The 25,450-nt window shown below is 36.9% G+C and overlaps 1 protein-coding gene across 5 annotated transcripts in view; it reads left to right on the top strand.

The window, feature by feature from the left end:
- Positions 1–25,450, top strand: part of GALK2 (galactokinase 2) — a 120,166-nt gene that overhangs the window by 16,417 nt on the left and 78,299 nt on the right. For 4 of the 5 annotated variants that reach the window (XR_011528529.1, XM_008521515.2, XM_008521513.2 and 1 more), the window contains exons 2-5: positions 10,958–11,046; positions 12,265–12,388; positions 17,831–17,921; positions 20,911–21,057. Coding sequence is in view for 4 of the 5 variants with exons in the window: in XM_008521515.2 (XP_008519737.2) it covers positions 10,958–11,046; positions 12,265–12,388; positions 17,831–17,921; positions 20,911–21,057 (451 nt within the window). In the remaining variant the exon portion in view is untranslated. Of the gene's footprint in view, positions 1–5,418; positions 5,453–10,957; positions 11,047–12,264; positions 12,389–17,830; positions 17,922–20,910; positions 21,058–25,450 lie in introns of those variants that run through there. The other variant, XM_070580763.1, reaches the window with a different exon arrangement.

Here is a 25,450-nt window from a genome sequence, read left to right as displayed (position 1 = left end):
TGAAAATGCTTGTTGTACTCTTTTGGGAGGGAATACTTTAAGTGACTACATTTTCAGAGATGGAGTCTTGCTGGTGACCAGCCCAAAGTGGTAAAATTACAGCTACTCCCCCAGTTATGGCAAGAATTAGAGGATTAGGTGTGAAGTTTAGAAAAACACTGCACGTCATTTCTTTCTATTCTTAGAGAAAAATACTTTCCTTGTTTCCTTTTAGAGCCTCTATGCGTTTGAATTTCAAAGGCAGGCATGTCATCTGGTAAACCTCTTGGTGATGGGGCAGTCATAACAAGACACGAACATCCTGCCTCTCTGAGGTAGCCTGAGGAAATATCAGAAAATTTGGTCACTCAAAATCCTTTTATTAAGACACATTTAAGGAGACTTATTCTAACTCTGCTTTTAGCACTTCATCTTGCTTTTGTTTGTGGTGCTTATAAAAGCAAATTAATAAGGATTCAAGTTCAGGAGAACTTGAATTTTGTCAGAATATGATTTTCACAGGCAGAAGCAACATTAGCCGCTATTGAGGCAAGTAGTGTTTCTGACGTAAGCCAGCAAACTGGGAGTGGTCATATGCTTCTCTCTCTTTCCCACATCCTAATTGGTCAACAGATCCTGTGGATTTGACTTTCTTAATATTACCTTAATTTAACTTTCACCCTTCCTTTCTATCTCCACCACCAAGGTACTCTCAGCATTTCTCTCTAGGTTGACTACAATGGCCTCCTTTTAGATTTCCTTTTTTCTGCTTTGCCTTCCTATGACCCATCTTCCGTACACCTCCCAGTGAGCTTTTTCAAGTGAAATCAATATTATTACTGCATCCTTAAACACCTGCTCATATCCATTGCCTATGTGTTAAAAGCCAGATTCCTCAACATGGTAAATAAGGCCCTTTAAGATCTGGGGCTTGATTACCACCAGCCTCCTCTCCCATTTTTCTCTTCTGATGCATTTAAAACCCTAATTGGAATTTTCTGAATGCAGCATGCTGGGCCAAAAGGCATTTCATCTGCCTAGAATGCTTCACCCCATCCCACTTGTCAGACATCATCCTTTAAAATTCACTTTATTGCCTCTTTGAGGAGCCTTCTCTCACTTATTCTCCCCCTTCTGGATTTATCTTACCCCTCACATTCTCCCCTATAGGGGCTAAGTAGCTTTTCTCTGTGCTCCTAAAGGAGTATATTTTTCTGGTTTATCACTCTATTATCACTCTGTACTGTGTTTTTTGGCTTACCTTCTTTCTGTTCTGACAGACTTTTATATTCCTAGAGGCCAAGGATGATTATTAATCTCCTTTCCAACTAGTGTACTTGGTATAGCATCACTAAATGTTTCTTTTTAAAAAGAATTTTTTATTTTGAAATAATTTTAGGCTTACAGAAAAAAAAATTACTGTCTACTCTTTTCCCACATTCCTCAAATGTTAACATTTTACCATATTTCCTTTATCATTCTCTATCTCTTTCTGTTATACAATTTTTCCTGAACAGTTTGAGATTAAGTTGAAGGCATGATACTTCTTTAACCTTAAATACTGAAGGGTGTTTTCTAGAAACAAGGACATTTTCTAACATAACCAGAATACAATGATCAAAATCAGGAAATTAAGGGGGCTGGCCCCGTGGCCGAGCGGTTAAGTTCGTGCGCTCCGCTGCAGGCGGCCCAGTGTTTCGTTGGTTCGAATCCTGGGCGCGGACATGACACTGCTCATCAAACCACGCTGAGGCAGCATCCCACATGCCACAACTAGAAGGACCCACATCGAAGAATATACAACTATGTACCGGGGGGCTTTGGGGAGAAAAAGGAAAAAATAAAATCTTAAAAAAAAAAAAAAAATCAGGAAATTAATGTTGATACAACATTATCTAATTGACAGACCTCAAGCACCACCAATTATCCCACTACTATCCTTTATAGCAAAAAAACAATAATTTTTTTCTTGGTCCGGATCCAATCTAGGACACATGTTGCATTTAGTTGTTGTCTTTTTAACCTTTTTTTATTTGTGGAACAGTTCCTCAGTCTTTCTTTGTATTTCATGACCAGTTATTTTATAGAATATCCCTCAATTTGGGTTGTAGGAAAAAATTGTGAAAGATATTGAAATGGACCGAAAGATTACTGGGTATCTCCAAGGAGAACCAGAAATTACCTGGCATGCTTCTCCAGGTTATCTGATTTCCACATGGCTCTGAGCTTTTCGTTATATTCAAGCTCTTTTACAGCTCTGTAGATCATAGAAAACTGAAGCAGTGTAAATGATTCTTGTCCATAGAAATCACAGATTGTGTGTAGTAAAATGCAGTGGATTTTTGCTCCTTGCTATTAACCAGTTCTGCCAGTTTTTATATCTATTCGTGAATTCATTCTAGTATTCCTTATCTGACTGTATGTGAGTGATACTTTGGGTTCTCCCAACAGGCTATAATATTTTACTGGTTCTGTCATTAATGAGATAAATAAAGTCTTTAACATGTGTTCATTTTATATCTGTATGAATCATGATTATACCTTAAAACATTTCTCCTATAGCAGTTTATCTTCTGTTTCTTTGTGATTAGGTTCACTTTATTCATTTTTGAAACAAATACTAAAAGTAATTTTGTTTTCTCAGTACATCATATCAGGAGGCACATGATATCTATTTGTTCCTTTACCCTTTACTCTTGCTCTTAACTTGGATCACCTGGTGAGGAGACATCTGTCTGATTTTCCACTGTCAAGTTACTGTTTTGTCCTCTATAATTAGTATCTTTTGGTGAAATACTTTTAAGAATATTTTAATATTCTGTTTCTTATCAAACTTTCATTTACTGGTTTGAGCATCCATTGATGATCCTTGCTTGAATTAATTATTACTATGATGGTCACCAAATGGTGATTTTCTAGTTTTTTCATATTACTTACATTTCCTATTTGACATTCTAATGAAGAAAATATTTCCCCCATTTTTCCATTTATTTATGTCAGTATGGGCTCATCTATTTTTATTTTATTCTATGGGTTATAATACGTTATTGTTATTACTATTTTGCTGCTCAAATTGTTCCAGGTTTGGGCAGTGGGACCATCCTTATGTGGGCTTCCTGTGTCTTTCTGGCATATCACTATCATTGTTAGAGCACTTCCTTACTGTCTGGCACAGCAAGATGTTCCAGGTTTACATTGTATTTTCTCTGCCCCAGCTCTAGAATCATTTCTTTAAAGGGCTCTGCTTTCTTTTTAAACCAAGATCTGAACACTAGGGATGCTGGTTGCTACTGGAATGTTAATGCTTCTAGGTCATCTCAGCATCACACTTTGCTTCTTTATTATAAGAAAACTTGATAAAAATTTCTAGAAATTATATTCTTTTTTATAGTTTTGTAAGTGCTTCATTTTGTAAATAGGCCATACTTTATGCAAATAGTCTCCTATGTAAGAGTGTTTAGGTTATTTCCAGTATTTTGCAATTATAAACAAGTCTGCAATGAATCATCTCATGCATGTGTATTTTCATATTGTTGGAGATATACCTTCAGGGTAAATTCTTAGACATAGGATTGCTGGGTAAAAATGAATGCCAGTGTATTTTTGTTAGATATTGCCCGACACCCCTTCAAACGTGTGGTACCAGTTTGCATTCCCAACCCAATGCAGAAGAGTGCCTCTTTCCATGGAACCTCACCAATGAGATGTGTGGTTAACTTTTTAATCTTCACCAGTCTTATAGTATCTCAGTGTACTAATTCATTCTTTAATTTCATATGTTTAAGGTCCATTTATAAACTACCTTTTACTATAAATTTTCTGTTCATATCTTTTGCATAGTTTTGGCTTTTTTTCACACAATTTTTAAGAGTTTTTTAAAAAAAATATAAGGACTATACCTGTAACATTTGTAAATATTTTCTCTTAGCTTGCTGGTTGTCTTTTGACTTTGATTATGATAGTTGTGCCATGCAAAAGTTTTTAAAAATTTTTATGTAATCAAATTAAAAAAAATTGCTTTCGAATTTTGAATCATAGTTAGAAAACCTTCCCCCTATGCTTGTGTTGTACTGAAATTCACTTGTGTTTTCTTCTAGAGCTGTATGGTTTTCTTTTTTTCATTTAGACTCCTGATTCATTTAAGGTTTATTCTTGTGTAAGATATGAACCTAACTTTATCTTTCCCAAAAGTTTAACCAGTTGTACTAGCACTTTTTATTAAAAAGTTCATCTTTGCCTCATGAAGATGCCACATTCATCATATACTAAATTTCTGCATGTACTTGCACCTATTCTGGACACTTATTCTACTGAAGTCTGCCTGTCTACTTATGTGCTGGTACCCCATTGTTTTCATTATGGAGGCTTTAGAGTATGTTTAATCTTAGGTAGGGTTGCTCCTCCCTCAGAGTTTTTCTTTTTTAATGTTTTCCCCACTGTTCCTGCATATTTGTTTTCCACGTAATTTTTTTGTATCAGTGTGTTTACCTCCATAAGAAAAGCTTGTTGGCAATTCTAGGGGGTTGCATTCAATTTATAAATTAACTTGGGGAGAACTATCTTCATGTTGAATCATCTTATCCAGGAACAAGGGGTGTCTTTCCATTTCTTTGAGTCTATTTTATGTCTTTCAAGTGTGTTTTAAAGCTTTCCTCAAATAAGTTTTGCACATTTCTTGTTAAGTTTAATCCTAAATATCTGGTCTTCTTTGTTGCTATCATGAACAAGGTTTTCTCTACCATTATAGCCTCTAATTGGTCATTGTTTTTGCATATGAAAGCTATTCATGTTTGTATATTCATTTTACATCCGGCGGTCTTAGTGAATTCTTTTATTGTTTAAGTTGGTTTTATCATTGATTCTCTGGGATTTTCCAGGCATCCTATCATATCATCTCCAAATAGAGATAATTTTACTTCTTCTTTTTTGATTTCTCTTGTCTAATTGCATTGGCTAATACCTCCAGTATAGTGTGGATTAGATGTGGAGATAGTGGAAATTTTTGTCTTGTTTTTAATCTTAGTAGAAATGTCTCTAGTGTTTCTCCATTAAGTAACTGTTGGATTTAATACCAAGATATATATAATCATATTAAGAGAAACACTTTCAGGAATGAATGTTATTAGAGGCTTTTCAGCATCTATAGAGGTAATCTTACGGTTTTTTTCCCCTTATGTTTAATTTGATATATTGTTTTAATGAATTTTCTTAGTATTTTTAACTTTGCATTCCTGGAGTTAACCCCACTTGGCATGAATTATTTTCTTAATGTGGTGCTGTCATATGTTTGCTAATATTTTTTTAAGTACTTTTGCATCAATATTTGTAAGTGACATTTGTCTGTAGTTGTATTCTCTTAGGCTATATTTAGTTTAGGCATCAATATTCCACTTTCTTCGTAACAAGAATTACACAGTTTTCCTTTATTTTTCAGTGCTCTGGAACAACTTTTGGAACATGTGGGCTATCTAAGGTTCGTGCTTGGGCAGAATTCTCTCGTGAAAACATCTGGGCTTGAAGCATATTTGTGGGGTGGTTCTTTGATAAATTTATTTATTTCTTCTGTGGAAATGGGTCTGTTTTTGTAAATTGTATTTTCCTAGGAAATTATCCATTTCCTCTAGGATTTCTGTTGTGGCCATCCCACAGGACCCCCACCCAAAAATTTGGTTTGGATGTTGAGACTGATAATACCTCACAAACAAGAGGGTGTGAAAAGGCTTATTATTCGCATAATGAGGCTTTCTGGGGAGGGCAGAGCAAGCCACGCAACCTGGCCAAAAATGGCTTGAGAGAGGAAGGAACAGAGATTAGCTTGAGGTTTTTATGGTGGTTAGGAGATAGAGCTTGGATAGAGATTTGTATGTGTGGTGTGGTTTGACCAGTGCCAAAAGACAGAGCACCTGGGCTTTTTTATCAGCTTGCTTGCTGTGAGGCAGAAAGGGGCAGTGGGACAGTTGAAGCTTAAAAGCTGCTAGTAGGGGCTGGCCTGTGGCAAGTGGTTAAGTTCTCGTCCTCTGCTTCGGTGGCCCAGTGTTTCACCAGTTTGGATCCTGGGTGTGGACGTGGCACCGCTCATCAAGCCATGCTGAGGTGGCGTCCTATACAGCTCAACTAGGAGAACCTGCAACTGGAATATACTACTACATACTGGCAGGCTTTGGGCAGAAAAGAAGAAGAAAAAAAGCTGCTAGCAGTCAAACATCAAGCAATGGAGTCAGATTCTTTATTACAATTTCAGATTTATTTGGATAGAGATCTACAAAGTAGTCTTTTGTGCTTTTAAAAATTTCTTCAAGGGGGTGGCCCAGTGGCGCAGCAGTTAAGTTCTCATGTTCTGCTTCTTGCCGCCGGGGTTCGCCAGTTCCGATCCTGGGTGCGGAGATGGCACCACTTGGCACACCATGCTGTGGCAGGTGTCCCATGTATAAAGTAGAGGAAGATGGGCACGGATGTTAGCTCAGGGCCAGTCTTCCTCAGCAAAAAGAGGAGGATTGGCAGATGTTAGCTCAGGGCTAATCTTCCTCAAAAAGAAAAAAAAAATTCTTCTGTTTAATATTATTTCCACCTTGTCATTCCTTATTTTGTATATTGGTACTTTATCATCCCCCATTTTCATAATTCATTAGCCAGTGGTTTGTCTATTTTGTCAATTTTTTTCTAAAAACCTAGGATTTTCATTTGTTAATTAGGTCTACTGTTTTTCTACTCCCCGCATCATTACTTTCTACTTTTATCTTTTTTGAGTCTTTCCTTGTGCTTTCTTTTTGTTTGTTTTGTTGGGTTTTTTATAGCTTATTGAGCAGAGAATTTAATTCATTTATTATTGTTCTTTCATTTTCATTGATAAAAATGTTAGGGCTATAGGTTTCCCTTACTGCTTTAACTGTATCTCATAGATTTTGATATATAGTGCTTTTAATATTATTATTATTATGTTAAGAAATTCTATGCTTTCAGTTCATTTCCCTTTCTCTGAACTGGTTTTTCAGTTCATTTTGACCTGGCTTTTTAGTTCATTTCCCTTTTTATTCAAGAGTTAAAAGACACTTTAAAAAGTTGCATGTTGGAGGCCTTTTTTGTGGTTTGATCTTGTTAATAATTTCTAGTTTTATTACATTGAGTACAGAGTGTTGTTTTTAGTCCTTTTACCTTATGAAGTTTATAGATGTTTTCTTTGTGACCTGATATGTGGTCAATATTTGTGAATATTCCACATACTCTTGAGAGGTTATATATTCCCCATTATCAGGGTATAATGTTAAATGTATGTATACTTTCATAAAATCTACTTTATCAATTTTGTTGTTATAATCTTTCTTTTGTCCACCCAATCTGTTTTTATGCTGAGAAGATATATTATAGTCTCTTATTATTATTGTATTGCTATGTATATTTCCTTACATTGCCTATAGTTTTCGCCTTATAAAAGCGGCTGCAGTTTCATTTGGGGCCTTTCTTAACTGTTATCTTCGTTTTAAATTGTGGTCCTCAGCATTAAGGATTTTCCCTCTATGCACTTTGATGCTCTTTGGCTTACCTTCTATGATGCCTGCTCTGAGGATTCCTACCTCTTTTTCTTACTGTTTCCATTTGCCTGGATTAACTTTGCCTCTTCCTCGATATTTGATTTTCTGAATCACTCAGTGTTAGTTGTGTCTGTAGACAGCATATAGTTCAGCCTTGTTTGTGGAGCCAACTGCAAATCTTTTTCTTTTCATAGGTGAGGTAGGCCCATTTCACATTTATTGACGTGACTGGTATGTTTGATTTCAACCAACCATCTTGCTTTATAATTATATGATGTGATATTGTTTCTGTTTTTCTGTATCTATTTGTTTTCTTTGCTCTTTCATTTTTGAAATTTCTTTGGTATTTAGGAAGATTTATATTTTTGTTCTTTTGGTTACCTTTGTACTTATATATCTTTTTTAATGCCCTGAGAGAACAGTGGGCTTTTCTTATTTAAGCTTTTACTATCTGCTTTGTCAGTCAGTTTATTTTTTTCATTGAAAAACACAAACATTTTAAGTAATTCTATCTAGAATCTGGCAAATAACCTGAGTTGTTTCAACTCTTATCTGTAAAATGAAAATTGCAGGTCAGAGAGCACCACGTTTTGTTTTTTGTTTTTTGTTTTTTTTTTTAAAGATTTTATTTTTTTCTTTTTTCTCCCCAAAGCCCCCCAGTACATAGTTGTATGTTCTTCGTTGTGGGTCCTTCTAGTTGTGGCATGTGGGATGCTGCCTCAGCATGTTTTGATGAGCAGTGCCATGTCTGCGCCCAGGATTCGAACCAAGGAAACACTGGGCCGCCTGCAGTAGAGCGCGCGAACTTAACCAGTCGGCCATGGGGCCAGCCCCCAGAGAGCACCAAGTTTTATCAACAGCATCAATAGAGTCACCCCAGTGCTCTACCAGCACTTGCAGTCCTAATACAAGCTAAAGATTTAATTACCTACTGTCTCTGATTGCTTCTAGTGAATTCTTATTTATATGCTGCAGAGTATAAACAGTCCTGAACCCAGGAACCAGGTTTAATAACTGCCATTTATTAAACGAGTCCTTTATGCCAGCCCTAGGCTAGACACTGTTTTTCCACTATCTTGTTTAATTTTCCAAACAACTCTATGGATACGTATTTCTACCCCATATCAAGTTGAATGAAGTTAAAGAATTTCATCATGTGGTAGGAAAGGGGTTTGAGCCCAGGTCTACCTGACTGCACAGGCCATGATCTTCCTAGAGCATTTTTGTTTGTTTAGTGGTTTAATAATATCCTTGCATGTGCCTGTATCATAACTTAAAAAAAAATTATTGCTTTGTCATGCTTAATGATATCTTTTAACTTTTACCTATTGCCTACAGAGTAATCAGTGAGTTTATTCTATTTTCGTCTTTTCTTCTCCCACACCTCCCATTTTTAGATGGGTGGACTTCTTCTTTCTGGTGGTGTTTTTAGATTAATCTTAGCTTTGCTGGCTCTCCTCTTTTCTCTTTTACCAAGTTTCTTTTTCCAGTGTCTCACAGTGGTTTTCTTTTTTTCTTCCTCCCTTCTTTCCTTTCTTTTTCACTTGTAGGTAATTTAAAGTTTGTGCCTTCTGTCTTCTACTTATACTAAAGATATGGGCTTTGTATCATTTATTTGTTCTTGTTTTAATTGTTTTGGAGGATAAATGAGGAGACTCAGATTTAGGCAGCCACCACTATCCACATCTGCCTGGGAGTCCAGTAGATGTATCTTGAATGATAGTGATATCAGTTATTGTCTCTTTGCCCATATCTTCTGTTGTCACCCCCAGCCTCTGCTGAAGGGGTGAACCCAAGCGAATGTATTTGTAACTAAAACAAGTGACCTTGTTTGTACCAAATATCCTTACCCTCTTGGCCAAAAATAATTGGCCCCGGATGGGTACAGGACCTAAACTCTGCCAACCAGATTATCTTTTTTGAGAATTTGAATTAAGGGACACAGAGACTTAATCAGATAGTATAGGGCACTGGAACTGTTAAGCCTCATAGAATTGAGGGCTCAATGTCATGAAAACTGAAGGTACGGAGTAGGAGAGACTAAGAGATTCACAGAGGCAACTGGAATGTGAAGAGCACTGAGTAGAGAGAAGTGGTGATGGCGTTTTGGAGGGATGAGAGAATGAGACATGAAAATAGAAAGCCAAAGACACTGATATAAATAGAGTCTCTGAAGGCTGTCAATTCCTAGGAGGCCATCTTGAATAACTTCCAAGAATATTCAACATATCTTTCTAACCTTATAAGAAATTTCCTTTTTTCTGGAGCTTTTTTTGGTGTGATTTTCTGTTTCTTGCAATTAGTTAATCTTTAAGATCAATTAATTAATCAGTGTCTTGAATATGGTAGACTTTAATAAATATTTATTGTCCTGCTGTTATTACTCAGACGCAATGTGATGTGAGACTACAAACAGTGGGGGACATTCATAGAACTGCCTTGAGATGATTTAACAGTATACAATTATTAAATCTATTATAAGAATTTTGGATCTGGAGGGGACTTATGAGGAATATGTAGTTCAAATTCCCTAATTTTACAGAAGAGAGGCCAAGGGAAAATGATTTGCCAAACTTTGGCTTTGAATTAGAGGCTCCATTGGAATTAGAACTGTGGTCTCCTGTTATCCAGTGTAGTTTTCATTTGGCTACCTGCACTGGATTGAACAGTGTCCCTGCCTTCCCCAATTCATGTCCTGGAACCTCAGAATGTGACCTTGTTTGGACTAGCATCTTTACCTATGTAATCAAATTAAGATGAGATCATACTCAATTAGGATGGGGCCTAATCCACTAAGGCCAGTGTCCTTATAAGAAGGAAAAACAGAGACGCAGATAGAGACCCACAGGGAGAATTCCATGGGATGACAGGCAGAGATTGGAGTGATGTAACTGCAAGCCAAGGAATGCCAAGGATTCATGGTCACCACCAGGAAATAGAGAGGCAAGGAAGGATGCTCGGCTACAGGTCTCAGAGGCGTGTGGCCCTGCCAACACTTGGATTTTGGTCTTCTAGCCTCCAGAACTGTGAGACAATAAACGTCTGCTGTTTTAAGTCACGCGGTCTCTGGCACCCTATTATGGCAGCCTGAGAAACTGATACGCTGCCCCATGTGGCTTCTTTTTGTATAAAGGAGTTCTCTGAATGTCATTGAAAAATTATACAGAAAGTTACATTCTTCATAATTGAAGGAAATAGTTTTTTTGGTTGGATGTGTCAATCTTAACTTTTTACTCTTCTGTGTGCTTAGCTATACTTTTGTGTCACTTAGGGTGTTATAGTAATGTTTCATCCTGGGGTTTTCGAGAAAATATATCAGTAAAAGATTTTGCTTTTATTTTTTTAGGGTTAATTAATGGTGGTAGGTATATGAAATGTGAGTGTGTGTGTGTATCTTAAGGATTTTTCTATTATACAGATATTCTGAAATATTCTACTCTTGTTTTCAGATTATTGAAGCTAAAGGAGATGTTTAACTCTAAGTTTGGATCCATTCCCAAGTTTTATGTTCGAGCACCAGGAAGAGTCAACATAATAGGTATTTCAAAAGTTCCTTCTTTTAATTTTTTCCTCATCTGGTAATATGCACACTTTTTGTTTTTTATTTTTGGAGAGGAAGATTGTCCCTGAGGCAGCATCTGTTGCCAATCCTCCTCTTTTTGCTTGAGGAAGAGTGGCCCTGAGCTAACATCTGTGCCCATCTTCCACTATTTTGTAAAAGTGGGACACCTGCCACAGCATGGCTTGATGAGTGGTGTGTAGGTCCACACCTGCGATCTGAACATGTGAACCTCGGGCTGCCGAAGTGGAGCATGTGAACTTAACCACTACACCACTGGGCTGGGCCCAAGATCCAAATTTTTATTAATACATTTTTGCCCCTAATTTTTCCCAGGAGAACTGAAAAAACACAATATATATATATTCTAGAATAGAATAGATCTACTATAGCAATATAAGCTTTTACATAAGCAACACTATCTTTCCCAGTCCATGTTATTAATGTTAATTTTGTCCATTCATTTTTAAAACTTAAAAATTTTTTGAAGCCTCACTGTTAATATTGTTTTCATGAGAGATAAAAATATTTTTCTGTACTTCAGGTTAAATTTTTAGATTGTAGTGAGTAATTTTGATGGTTTTACATTTGCTTGTTGGATTAGAAGAATACGGGGAAACTCTATAATTCCTTACTTTTATAAGTGTGATGACCTGAAGAACAAGTAGGTTTTATCAAGTGGAAATAAGATGAGGAGCTGAGATAAATCCAGGGGTCGAAGGAGGATTAAAAAGAAGACTTTCTATAATGGAAAATGTAAACATACAGAAAAATAGTTGGAACAATATAAAGAACTTCTATGTGCCCAACATCTAGCTTTTCTTCATACTTTATGTGTGCCTTTGATAAGGCATTATACCAGTTTGTGCGAGATATAGAAATTCCTGACTTTTATATGGAATTTACTGTCACAAAACATAAATATTTGAGGATGATCTTTATGAATTAGAAAGTGGAAAAAAAAGTGTGACGATTTAAATAAATCTAAAAATTAACAGAAGCTAATAACTAATATACTTAGCAAAAGTCCTGGCTCAGATGTCTGGGAGAAAAAGAAAACTAAACCACTTTCTGCCCGTAGTATTTTTATTTTCTGTTAAAACCTGGCTCATGGCCAAGTTTTTCCTGTATGTCAACTTACTTGAGTTTTTGTTTCATATGCTAGCAGTGATAAAAAATGCTTTCTCTTTTTTCTAGGGGAGCATATAGATTACTGTGGATATTCAGTTCTTCCTATGGCTGTAGAACAAGATATGTTGATAGCTGTGGAACCTGTGAAAACACACACTCTCCAACTGGCCAATACCAATCCCTTATACCCGTGAGTATTTAGGATTGCTACTGCGTGTAATAGGGGGTGTGTGTGTGTATGGTTGTATTTGTACCCAAATGAACTCTTTGGGAGACATCAAATTTATAATAAATAATTTAATTTATTGAAAATTTGTGTCTGACTTCCAAAAGAATCTAAGGCTACTATTTGATATTCGTTCATTTTGTCAATTGCTCGTTCGTTTAAGAAACATTTGCTGAAGACTCAACATGTGTCTGATGTTGTTTTAGCTACTGGGCCACAGAAAGATGAAAATAACTCTGTCTCACCCACAAGGTATTTATCATTTATTGAGGTGACTATCTCCAGCAAAGTCAGGGCTGGTGCTTTTCTTGTGTTCCCAGAACACCCTCTAATTCTCTTGTCACAGTGTCTGACCACGCTGTGTTATCACTATCTGCCTACTTGCCTGTATCCCCCAGCAGATTGTAAGCTCTGAGCCTTCAGGTACTGGTCCCTCTCCAAATGCTCTATCTAGCCTCAGTGTCAAACTTAGAGTCTGGGGCATAATAGATAAAAAAATATATTATGAGTTACACTGATGGATTTTCTAATGTTGAACTCTCTTTGCATTTCTAGGATAAGCCCTACTTGCTTATAATATATTACGATGGATTTGATTTGCTAACTACAAAAAAAGATTTTAGCATGTAATTGGCACATTATATTTTTGGCTTATTGTTTATTGGACAGTTTGCCTGCAGCAATGCTCGTTCATTCAGCAAATGCTGTATGTGTGCCTTTGATAAGGCACTATACCAGGTTGTGGGAGATGCAGAAATTCCTGACTTTTATATGGAATTTACTGTATAAGATATTTTTTCCCATTTATTTTGCATGATTGAGAATATATCTCATGTACATTTTGGACCCTTCGAAGAAAACCTTACATTATCTCAAAACACAACTTCGTGTCATTGTTTGTAAACATTTAAAACTCAGTGCATAGTAAATGTCGTATTGATTTACTCAAATTCTCTTAATCATTCCCACCGTGATGAATGCATGGTTTCAGTTTTATTTTTTTCACAAAAGCAGAGCCTGAGACAGACTTGGCTGAAAGTAGAGTACGTGGGACATGATACCAGGAGCGGTAGTGAAAGAGCATGGAGAACGAGTTAGGGAGGCAGAGGTGAATTATCAAGGCAGGTTGCCCCTGCTGTACGTAAGAGGCTTCATTCCACCAGGATCCCTAGGAAGTACACAGCATGCCTCCCAGAATTGTCCACATGTTATGTAGCATTCATAGCATGTAGACACCATAATTTGTTTATCTATTCACCATTGATGGGTATTTAGATCGTTTCCAGTTTTTGATTATTATGAATAATGTTGCTATGATTATTTGTGTACAAGTGTTTCATTTTTCTTGGGTAAACACCTAGGAGTGGACACTTTGGTTTACCTTTTTAAGAACTTGCCTAATTGTCTCCCAAAGTGGTTGTACCATTTTACCTTCCCAGCACCAGTATATGAGAGTTCCAGTTACTCCACATCTTTGCTAACATCTCTTTTTAAATTTTAGCCACTCTCATAAATGTGTAGTGGTATCACACACACGGCTTTTAATTTTAATTTTTCTAACTAATGATGTTGAACATATTTTCATGTACTAATCTGCCATCTAGATATCTTTTTTGTTGAAGAGTCTGTTCAAATCTTTTGCCAATTTTTTTTTTTGAGACAGATTTGCCCTGAGCTTTTATCTGCCACCAATCCTCCTCTTTTTGCTGAGGAAGATTGGCCCTGAGCTAACAGCCGTGCCCATCTTCCTCTACTTTATATGTGGGATGCCCTCCACAGCATGGCTTGATAAGCGGTGTGTAGGTCTGTGCCTGGGATCTGAACCAGTGAACCTTGGGCAGCCAAAGCAGAGCATGCGAGCTTAACCACTACGCCAGCGTGCTGGCCCCTCTTTTGCTCATTTTTAAGTAGGTTTTTCATCTTCTATGGTTGCCCTGTAAGTTTCTTATATATTGTAGACACAAGTTCTTTGTGATGTATATTTTGCGAGTACTTTCATCCAGTCCGTGGCTTGGATTTTTCTTTTCTCTGAGTGTCTTTTTTTTTTTTTTTTTTTTTTTAAAGATTTTTATTTTTTTCCTTTTTCTCCCCAAAGCCCCCTGGTACATAGTTGTATATTCTTCGTTGTGGGTCCTTCTAGTTGCGGCATGTGGGACGCTGCCTCAGCGTGGTCTGATGAGCAGTGCCATGTCCATGCCCAGGATTCGAACCAACGAAACACTGGGCCGCCTGCAGCGGAGCGCACGAACTTAACCACTCGGCCACGGGGCCAGCCCCTCTGAGTGTCTTTTTAAGAAGAATAGTTTTTGACTTTGATGAAGTCCTATTTATTGATTCTTTTTCTTTCATAGTTTATAGTTTTTGACTGTATTTAAGAAACTGTTGTCAAATCCAACATCACTAAAATTTTTTCCAATGTTTTCTTCCAGCAGTTTTATAACTTTACCTCTTACATTTAGGTCTGTGATCCATTTTGTGCTAATTTTTGTATGTGGCATGAGATAAGAGTTGAGGTTTACTTTTTTGCATATGGCTATCCAATTGTTTCCCACTATTTGTTGGAAAAATTATCTTTTCCTGATGAATTATCTTGACACCTTTGTTGAGAAGCAATTGGCAATATATGTATGGGTCTACTTCTGGACTCTATTCTGTTCCATTGATGTATTTGTCTATCTTTAGGTCAATACCACACTATCTGAAAACTGTAGCTTTATAAGAAGTCCTGAAATCAGATAGTATAGATCCTCTGATATTGTTTCTTTTTCAAATTTGTTTTGGCTATTCTAGATCTTTTGCCTTTCCTTATTAATTTTACAATCGGCTATTCAATTTCTATGAAAAGCATGATGGGATTTTTATTGGGGTTACAGTGAATGTATAGATCAATTCGGGAAGAATTGACATCTCAACAATATTTACTCTTCCAATCCATGAACGTGCTATATATTTCTCTGTTTATTTAGGTCTTCTTCAATTTCTCTCCAAAATATTTTGTTGTTTTCAGGGTACATGTCTTGCACACCTTTTGTGAAAATTTTCTTTAATTTTAAGTATTTATTTTTTGATGATATTGTTATTATAAATGGTCTAGTCCAGTGCCTGACACACTCAGAGTAGACACTGGGCAAATGTTGGTTGGAAGAACCAGTGAATGAATGAATAAAATGTGTAAGTGGAAAAGTATCAATGTAATGAGTCATGTCTGCTCATTTTCAGGTCTTTTTCCTTAGCATTCTGTAACGTGGGTGCAAGAGTAGAGAAAGCAGATTGGTGATGTCACGCAGCAATGAGGGTTGGTGGGAAAATGAATGCCTGTTTTTGAACCTTAGGAAAAGACTAGGCAGAGAGGCAAGACTGGGATGCTGGAAAGAGCAAACGTGAAATAACTAATCAAAGAGAAGTTTTTTCGACGACAGACTTAAGCTATGTTTCTAGTTCTGTAGGAGCTGGCACTTTTCAGCTTTTTCCTGGTTATTTCTTGCCTAACTTCCTACACCTGTTCAAATTTTCCCTTCTACTTTCCCTAATATACCACCACCCATACCCCCCACTCCTTCCAGGTTTTCTTTTCTTTGTGGTGACTTTCAAGGTCTCTGCTTAGCTAGGAACAGAACCCAGTCGGTTTTGCTAACATAACTTTATCTGCTTTCCAAGTTCTGTGACCTGTTGTTGGCTGTGGGCAATATATTTTAACTTCTGTGGGTGACAGCAAAGTACTTGTGAGCTGGAGTCAGACTTTGTGTATCCTTGGAGAATCACTAAACCTCTCTGAGCCTCCGGGAAGGCTTCTCCTCTGCACCCTAATATGCTGACTGTAGAAATGATGCCTTCTTGGTCATATATCCCACCCCATATTACACATCATCACATGACAGTGATGTGTGGTAGTGACTTGTGTTCATATTGTCTCAGCTAGATTACAGATGCTTAAAAGATAAGCCCGTTTACTTTTATATTCCTCTGAATGCCTTACATACTTATGTGGTCATTAAATATTTTTCTTAGGAGATGATGTGTGCATGTTATTGAGTAATGATAGTGCATGGAAGGCACCTACTACAGTGACTGGCACATAGTAGTAGGTATTTAGTAAGTTATATGAACAGTACTCAGACAATATTGGGAATGTTGCTTATTTCCTCACTTTTTTATTGATGCCCCCCTTTTTTAAAATGTATTTTTGCCCTTTGGCTGATTTAGAAGCCTATTTTTCTATTTTCTTTTTTTTAAAAGATTTTCTTTTTCCTTTTGCTCCCAAAGTCCCCTGGTACATAGTTGTGGGTCCTTCTAGTCGTGGCATGTGGGATGCCACCTCAGCATGGCTTGACGAGCAGTACCATGTCCATGCCCAGCATTCGAACTGGTGAAACCCTGGGCCACCGAAGCAGAGCACTCGAACTTAGCCACTCGGCCATGGGGCCAGCCCCATTTATTTTCCATACTCAGATAATTTTTGACTTACAAAGAAGTCACAAAAATAGTACAAAGAATTCCCACATATCAACTGTTGTGTCCTCAGTGCATGATATCAAGGAGGCACATGATGTCTCTTTACTAGAAATGTTAATTTTCATCATTTATTTAAGGTGTTGCCTGCCAGATTTCTTTACCATAAAGTTACTACTTTTTCCCTTTGCAGTAAGTATTTGGTGGGGAAATACTTTGAGTCTATGTAAATATCTTGTTTCCCATCAAATTTTTACTCACTAACTTTGGTATCCTTTGGTGATTCCTGAAACAATTATCCTGGAGCTAGCCAAATAGTGATTTTTCAATTTCCATCATGTTTTCTATATCCATTAGCTGGCATTTTGCTCTAAGGAAGAGCTTTCTTTTCTCCTTCATTTAGCTATTTATTCATTTATTAATTTATATCAGTATAGATTCATGGAATCTTATTTTATTCAGTGAGTTTGATGCATTAGAATCACTATTTGTTTTTCTCATGCTTTCTTTTTCTTAAACTGTGCAGATGGTGAAATCAGATGGGTGGCAGAGAGTGTGGGGAAAGAAAGCTTTGAGTCCTTCTGTTCAGTTAGAGATGTGCCAAACAGCAGGCCCAAAGGATAAGCCGTTATGTGGTTTACACCAGCTTAACAAGGACCATCGTGAAATAAAAAGTGGTGTAGATTATGCTAATATATATTGGCTCCCTTCTGTTTCAGGAAATAAAAAGGATCAGTTGGAAGTAGTTTAGTTATTAAGGTCACTACAACTTCTTCTTAACTTTTAGCAGCTGGAGATGTTTGTTGTTTTTGGGTAGACTGTGAAGTACATATATTGAAAGTAAGTGGAAAATGAAATTTCAGTATCACCGTCTTGGCACAAGATGGCAGCAGCCAGCCATTGATGTTGCAGCACAGGCCTCTAGACTGAAATTAATGGTGTCTTTTGTTTTTGCAGTGACTTCAGTACTAGTGCTAATAACGTTCAGATTGACAAAACCAAGCCTCTGTGGCACAACTATTTCTTATGTGGATTTAAAGGAATTCAGGTAAATTGGCTTATAATGCAGTTGAGATTATGATATATGTCATATCAAGATTTATTTTATTTACCGTATCATTTTTATCTCCTTTCAAGACTAACTGATGCTTCTGTTCTATTTTGCTAATTTGTGTCTTTCAGGGGATGAGGTAGAAATGATTGTTCATATGGTAGTGTTCACGGGGGCAGTAGTGGCTGTGCACAAATCAGATGCCTCTGGCAAACATCTTTCTGTTTTTTAAATCTTTGTTAAAATTTTGTTTTGAAGGACGCATTCTAGTAATATTATTTACATTTTGTTCTAGGGATATATAGGTGTATAATGTAATAGGATTTTGAGGAGGACCTCTACCTAGCTGTGGTAATTTAAGTCTTAAGCCTCAGATTTATCTGGAAAATGATGTCATTGCTATCCAGACAAAGAGTTGTTGCAAGGATTACACAGTGCTTGACACAGAGTAGGCATTCAATAAAAGGTAACTGCTATCGCTATTACTACCTCAAATGCGGTTAAAAGAAAGGATGTAGTGAAATTTATTAGAATAAGTATTTTCCTAGAAACATTGAATAATTACCTTGAACATCTTTCTTGTCATGTGCAAGAACAAGAAAAATGAAATATTCCCACTTTCTCCCCTAGTTAAAAAAAGTATGAAGGACAAAAAGAAAATCGCTTTGCTAAGTCAATTGGGTTTGTTAAAATCCATGTTTTGGAGAGCTTGTCTTCCTCACTGCCTGGCAATCCTGTCTGAAACTTTGTCACAACTAGCCTAGGACTCAGTGGCATATCCATTACAGAAATGCCTCACGTTTATTTCTGACGTGTAGGCCTGTACTCTAAGTATAGTGGTTCTAGTCTTAGAGTTCCTGCGTTCATTTTTTGCTTTCTTTCCGCACCCCACCCCCCCCAGACTCATGGTAATAACTTATGGGAAAAGTTATTGGCAGGTTTTAAATCTTCAGATCATTTGGCTTATCAAATGTATTAGTGGGAATTAGGGTATTTGGAAGCATTTGCTTGGCAAGTGCAGTTTGATCTTCCTTATAACATGCCTTTTTGTAGCGTATGCGTAAAATGACCTAAATAATGCATGTTACTTTGTGCTGTTTTTGAACATTTCGGGTCTTAAAGCCTTTCTTTTTGGTTTGACAACGTATCCGCAAAAGCAGGTTTGTACAATGAATTTTTGGCAGAAAAGTAACTTCAATGTTAGCCTGTTCAGAAAACTTCAAACTCAAATACTAGAAAGTTCCAGAGGATAATCTGTTTATATTAAATTAAACATGTTATCCTTTTGGGATAGAGCTGTTACAGAATTTGGCAAAACCCATTTGCGTTTTTTGAATCTGTTGTACATTTTAATTTAAACATTGCGTGATAAGTTTGTAAGTATGATTCACATTCAAGACACCCTGTGGATGAGCTTATGGTTAAATATATAGCATTCTCCAGGAATTTTTTTTTAAACAAGCTGTCTGATGTTCTTTATGAAAGGGCATTGGCAGCAGGAGTGTTTCAGTTTATAATTTGTTTGTATCTCTGGAAAGGAAATTTTTAGATGACTTGAAATCAAGAAGAGAAGTTCATCCAACTGAATCTCTTCTTTTGTGGTGCCTGAGTTTTGCCAGCTTAGGAAAAAAAGGACAAAAAAAATTAAGGAAAAAACCAGTCTTTTATTTGCAGAGTTTTGTTGTTACTTTGGTTATCCTAACCAGTTTATTGAAATTTCTCCCTAGAATAATACATATGATGAAATGCATAATTATGTAATATAATAGTATTTCATACTTTGGTCTTGAGCTGTTTGAGTGATTGCAAACATGATGGTACTTTTTCTTGAGGAGGAGGTGGCCTGAATTTATTTATTTATTTTATTTTTTTTTTTAAAGGTTTTTTTTTTTTTTTTAAGATTTTATTTTTTTCCTTTTCTCCCCAAGCCCCCCGGTACATAGTTGTATATTCTTCGTTGTGGTATGTGGGACGCTGCCTCAGCGTGGTGTGATGAGCAGTGCCATGTCCGCGCCCAGGATTCGAACCAACGAAACACTGGGCCGCCTGCAGCGGAGCGCGCGAACTTAACCACTCGGCCACGGGGCCAGCCCCTTGAATTTATTTTTAATGCTGAACTACAAAGGTTATGATATAATATCACCCCAAGTGTCCTCATCCTAGATATTTATCTAAGTATTCTAGGGTTTTCCATCTTTAGATCAGAGTCTGATTATTTCTTTGGGCTTTCCTATTTGCAGAAATAGAGTCCCTGCTTTGTTTAGAGTCTGCATTCCCATTTGTGGATGAATTCTAATTTGGCTGTCTTGAAAGCTACCATATGGTTAAATTGTATCTATAAACTCTAGTAAAAGTCTGGATTTCCTCAGATAGCCAACTTACATTAAATCACAGTGACAGGATGCTGGCCTAGGTTTCTGACTGCAGTGGAGAACTTCAGAACCAGAAATCAGAGACCTGGATCCTATGCCCAGCTCCCTATACGTGATCTTAGGAAAGTCTCTTAATCTTTTGGTGCCTAGGTTTTTCTGTAAGTAAAACAGCCAGCCACTGCTTGGTGTTAGACTTTTACAATCACAGAGTGTTAGGATGTGCTACATAGAGATTTAACCTGCCTTGCTAATTATTGTGTATTTCTTGTCTTGCTACTTGAGAAGTTGAATTATAATTGTTTAATATTTTTTCCATATTTGTTCAAATCAATCAAAACTCAAGAAAAAGATCATTCGAGGCAATTTTAGGAAGTAGATCAGCAGCTTTTTGTTGACCAAAAAAGTGATCTTCAGATTACTGTACCCTGTGGCCAAGAGCCATTAAATGAAATGTTGTGTGTAGGCTCAACTAAATTCAGCTGCACAAGTAGCTTCAGTAAATAGCATAAGTCGTCCATTGATAGACTTTTGCTCTCTGGGGAATGAAGGAACGTTTTGCTGCTCCTTGAATCCACTACCAAAGATACTAGTGCTGTTTTCCTCTCTATTCTTAGGAACACTTTGGTCTTAGTGACCTGACTGGAATGAATTGCTTGGTGGATGGAAACATCCCACCAAGTTCTGGCCTTTCCAGCTCCAGCGCTTTGGTCTGTTGTGCTGGCTTGGTGACGCTCACGGTGCTGGGAATGAACCTATCCAAGGTAACCAACTTGCATGTGTCAGCCTCACAGAACCCTGTCTTTCTAGAGGCATTAGCATCTGAATCTCTAAATCAGAACGCCTTCCTTTGATTGAAAACCGTCTTATCTGAAAACACTGTGCACGTGGACACACATTGTTACTGAACGAGTCCTGCTTGTGATAAGCTACTATAAGGTGGCCCATATGATCCAAACAGTGAGCACATCTGTGAATAACTTGATTAAAATGCTCTTACATTAAGTGTAGAGTTTGAATGCATGGATATCCTTTTTGATCACCACATTAACAAGTTAAGTTTAGGGCAAGAAATTCTAGGCCTCTTAGTTGGGCCTGCTTATTTTCACCCCAAACCTTAAATTAAATATTTGACAAGCAGTGGGTAAAAAGAATAAAGACCATGCAATAAAGGAACTGAACAGCATGTCTGTTTATTCCAGCAGGTTAGTCACTGAAATAAACTTTTTTTTTTTTTAATATTGTGTTACAAAGAAGAAATGCTTATTCAAAGGAAATATAAATCCTATAAAAGGTCAGAAAGCCTCAACTTTACAAGTTCACATAAATCTCTGACTTTGCAGTTCAGAGCAGGTGTGCTCAGCTTTAATTAATGTTTCAGAGTTCTGGTTCAAATAAAATGTTATCATAGGTTCTTTTTTATCCCATGTACCTATACTACCAAGTTTGTAGATGGCTTGGGAACACAGACTGGACTTCAGCCAGATCAAGAGAAAGTCAGCGCATGCTTGGTCTTTCTTAAGCCTATTTAAAGTTTCAGTTTGAAAGTTTTTGATGTAAGAGGGAAGAGAGAAATGAAGAACACAAAGGTTCAGGCAGAAATCTCTTTAGCTGTCGTGTGTATCTATAGACTAATTAGACCTTTGTAAGCAATGGCTTCTTTGAAGGGAAGGGTAACTTACTTGTTATTATCTGTGTTTGAAAGGGGAGAAAGCAAGGGAAAGGAAGTCCACAAGTAAAATGTCCTTCCACTGGTACTACATTTAATCTGATGTCTTATTTTTCATTCATTTGTTCATCATTCAACCATTCTTTGTTTAGTGACTGCTTTGTGCCAGGTAACGTTCAAGGCATTGGAGACATAATAGGTGCATTTTTAACCCTCACAGTGCTTATGATCAAAAAGGGGAATAGAGTCAAGGAAATAGGCAACTATAATAGAGTATGATAAATGGATAAGTAGTGTGCTATGGGAGCAGAATGAACCCTGATTTAGAGAGCATAGGACATCTAAGCTGTGACACAAGGATTCATAAATGTTAGTCAAGAAATACTGACAGCATGATAACACTGGTGACATCAGATAGGCATGTATCATGTGGAGGGAAAATCCTGCGGAAATAGCTAGAGTAAGAGTGATCATGGCTTGTTAAAGGGACTAAAAAGAGCTTACTTTGGCTGCAGCATGTAGTAATTTGGATGACAGGGTAGGAGACCAGATGCTGGGCCTTGTAAACCAGGTTGAGGAATTTGGGCTTTATCCTGATAGCAGTGTAAAACCATTGTAGGCTTTTAGAAAGAGGGTGACATGATCACATCTATATTTTAGAAAGATCACCCTGGCTCTGTTATAAAACCTAGATTTAAGGGTAACAGTATTAGTACTGGGGAGATGATTTGGTCTAGGGGAATGGCAGTGAGAATGGAGAGAACTGGATGATAGATTTAAGGTACATCTCAGACAGAATCATTAGGACTTGATCATTGCTTGGATATGGGGATGGGGGAAAGCAAAGAGTCAAGGATTATACTCAGGTCTTTGGCTTGGTGTGATACATTAGAACAAAGAGTGTAAACGAAAAAATAGGTTTGAGGGGAAGCTGAAATGTTGAGTATAAGGAATCTGTGGGAACATTGATGGAGTTATCTAGAATTAGGTAGAAACAATATCTCTGAAGGTCAGGAGGGAGATTTGGACTTGAGATGGCCCATTTGAGAGTCATTAGTATATAACTGGGTTTTGAAGTCACAGAAGTGGAGGAGAATATCTAATGGAGAAGTGTAGGTGGAAAGATAAGGAAGATTAGGACAGAGCTCAAATAAGCATGAACATTTGAAATATGGGAAAAGAAAGAGATGTCTATGAAGAGACTCAGAAGTAATCAGATATTAGGAAGAAAACCAGAAAGTTGAGGGAACAGCAAAGACAAGGAAGAGAATATTTCATGAAAGGAGTGGTAGTGGTGTCAAATGCTGCTGAGAGGTTAACTAAGATAAGCGCTAAGAAGTATCCATTGGATTTAGCATCAAGGAAGTTGAACAAAACTTTGGCAAGAGCAGTTTAAAATAGAAATTGGTTGAAGGGTCTATGAGAGGTAAGAAAGTGGAAAAGTTCAGTAGATACAAAAAGTCTGGCTATTCCTGGAAAAAGATAATCTGGTGTCCATTATAGGGATGAAGCAAAGGAATTCCTTTCTTTTTTAATGAGAGGATTGGTGCAAATTATTTTTTGCATTTCTCTGGCCCTTTGATGGTGTGAATATCTAAGGGAAAAGAGGAAAAGAAGATACAGAGAAAGAAACCCTTGAAGCTTTGGAATTAATTCTGGCTGTCTCAGTGTTTTCAAAGTCAAAAATAGCAAATATATTGGCATAAAAATGGACACACAGATCAGTGGAACAGAATAGAGATCCCAGAAATAAACCTATGTATATATGATCAATTAACTTATGACAAAGCAACCAAGAATATACAGTGGGGAAAGGACAGTCTCTTCAATAAATGGTGCTGGGAAAATGGAACAGCCACATGCAAAAGAATGAAACTGGACCACTATCTTAAATCATACACAAAAATTAACTCAAAATGGATTAAAGTCTTTAAAGTAAGATCTGAAACCATAAAACTCCTAGAAGAAAACATAGGCGGTAAGCTCCTTGACATTGGTCTTGGTAATGATCTTTTAGATTTGACACCAAAAGCAAAGGCAACAAAAGCAAAAATTAACAAGTGGGACTACATCAAACTAAAAAGATTCTACACAGCAAAAAAAAAAAAAAAAAAAAAATCAGCAAAATGAAAAGGCAACCTACGGAAAGAGAGAAAATATTTGCAAATCATATATCTATAAGGAGTCAATATCCAAAATATATAAAGAACTTATATAACTCAATAGCAAAAAAGCACACAATCCAATCAAAAAATGTGCAGAGGATCTGAATAGACATTTTTCCAAAGAAGACATACAGATGGTCAACAGGTACATGAAAAGATGCTCGACATCCCTAATCAACAGGGAAATGGAAATCAAAACCACAATGAGATATCACTCCACACTTGATAGAATGGCTATTATCAAAAAGACAAGAGATAACAAGCGTTGGTGAGGATGTGGAGCTTGTGCACTGTTAGTGGGACTGTAAATTAGTGCAGCCACTATGGAAAACGGTATGGAGTTTCCTTAAAAAAGTAAAAATAGAACTACCATATGATCCAGCAATTCCGCTTCTGGGTATTAATCTGAAGAAAACGAAAACACTAACTTGAAAAGGTATATGCACCAGCATGTACATTGTAGCATTATTTACAATAGTCAAGCTATGGAAACAACCTAAGTGTCCATTGACAGATGAATGGATAAAGAAAATGTGGTGTATATATATATGTATATACAATGGAATATCATTCAGCAATAAAAAAGAATGAAATCTTGCCATTTGCAACAATATGGATGGACCTTGAGGGCATTGTGCTAAGTGAAATAATCAGACAGAGAAAGACAAATACCATATGATCTCACTTATATGTGGAGTCTTAAAAAAACAAAAAAAACACGAGGATCATGGATACATAGAACAGATTGATGGTTGGCAGAGGTGGGGGCTGAGGGGTGGGTGAAACAGGTGAAGGGAGTTGAAAGGTACAAACTTCCAGTTATAAAATAAATAAGTCATGGAAATGTAACATTATGTACAGCATGGTGACTATAGTTAATAATACTGTATTGCATATTTGAAAGTTGCTAAGAGAGTAAATCTTACAAGTTCTCCATAAGAAGAAAACTTGGTAACTATGTGACAAATTTTAGGTGACAGAAACTAGGTGACAGATTTTAACAAGACTTATTATGGTGACTGTTTTGTAATCTATACAAGTATTGAATCATTATGCTGTACACCTGAAACTAATATAATGTATGTCAATTATACCTCAATCTAAAAAACTGAAAAAAAACAGCAAGTGTACTTTTATCAGAGCTATCTGACTCCTTTGCCTAAAGGGAACAATATGTATATCCTAGCCTTCCCTGCTAGTCTAAGTTGTACTGGCAATGCTTATATTTTCTAGGGGTTGAGCACAATTATTTGGAGAGTTTCTTTGCTATAGTACTATAGAATCTTGATTGAAAGGAAGCTCCTAATATGCAGGGACAACGGA

This window comes from Equus przewalskii, chromosome 1 (assembly GCF_037783145.1).
Source record: "Equus przewalskii isolate Varuska chromosome 1, EquPr2, whole genome shotgun sequence".
Classification (NCBI taxonomy): domain Eukaryota; kingdom Metazoa; phylum Chordata; class Mammalia; order Perissodactyla; family Equidae; genus Equus; species Equus przewalskii.
The sequence above is the reverse complement of the archived record's forward strand: the minus strand, read 5'-3'. Positions and strand labels throughout refer to the sequence as shown.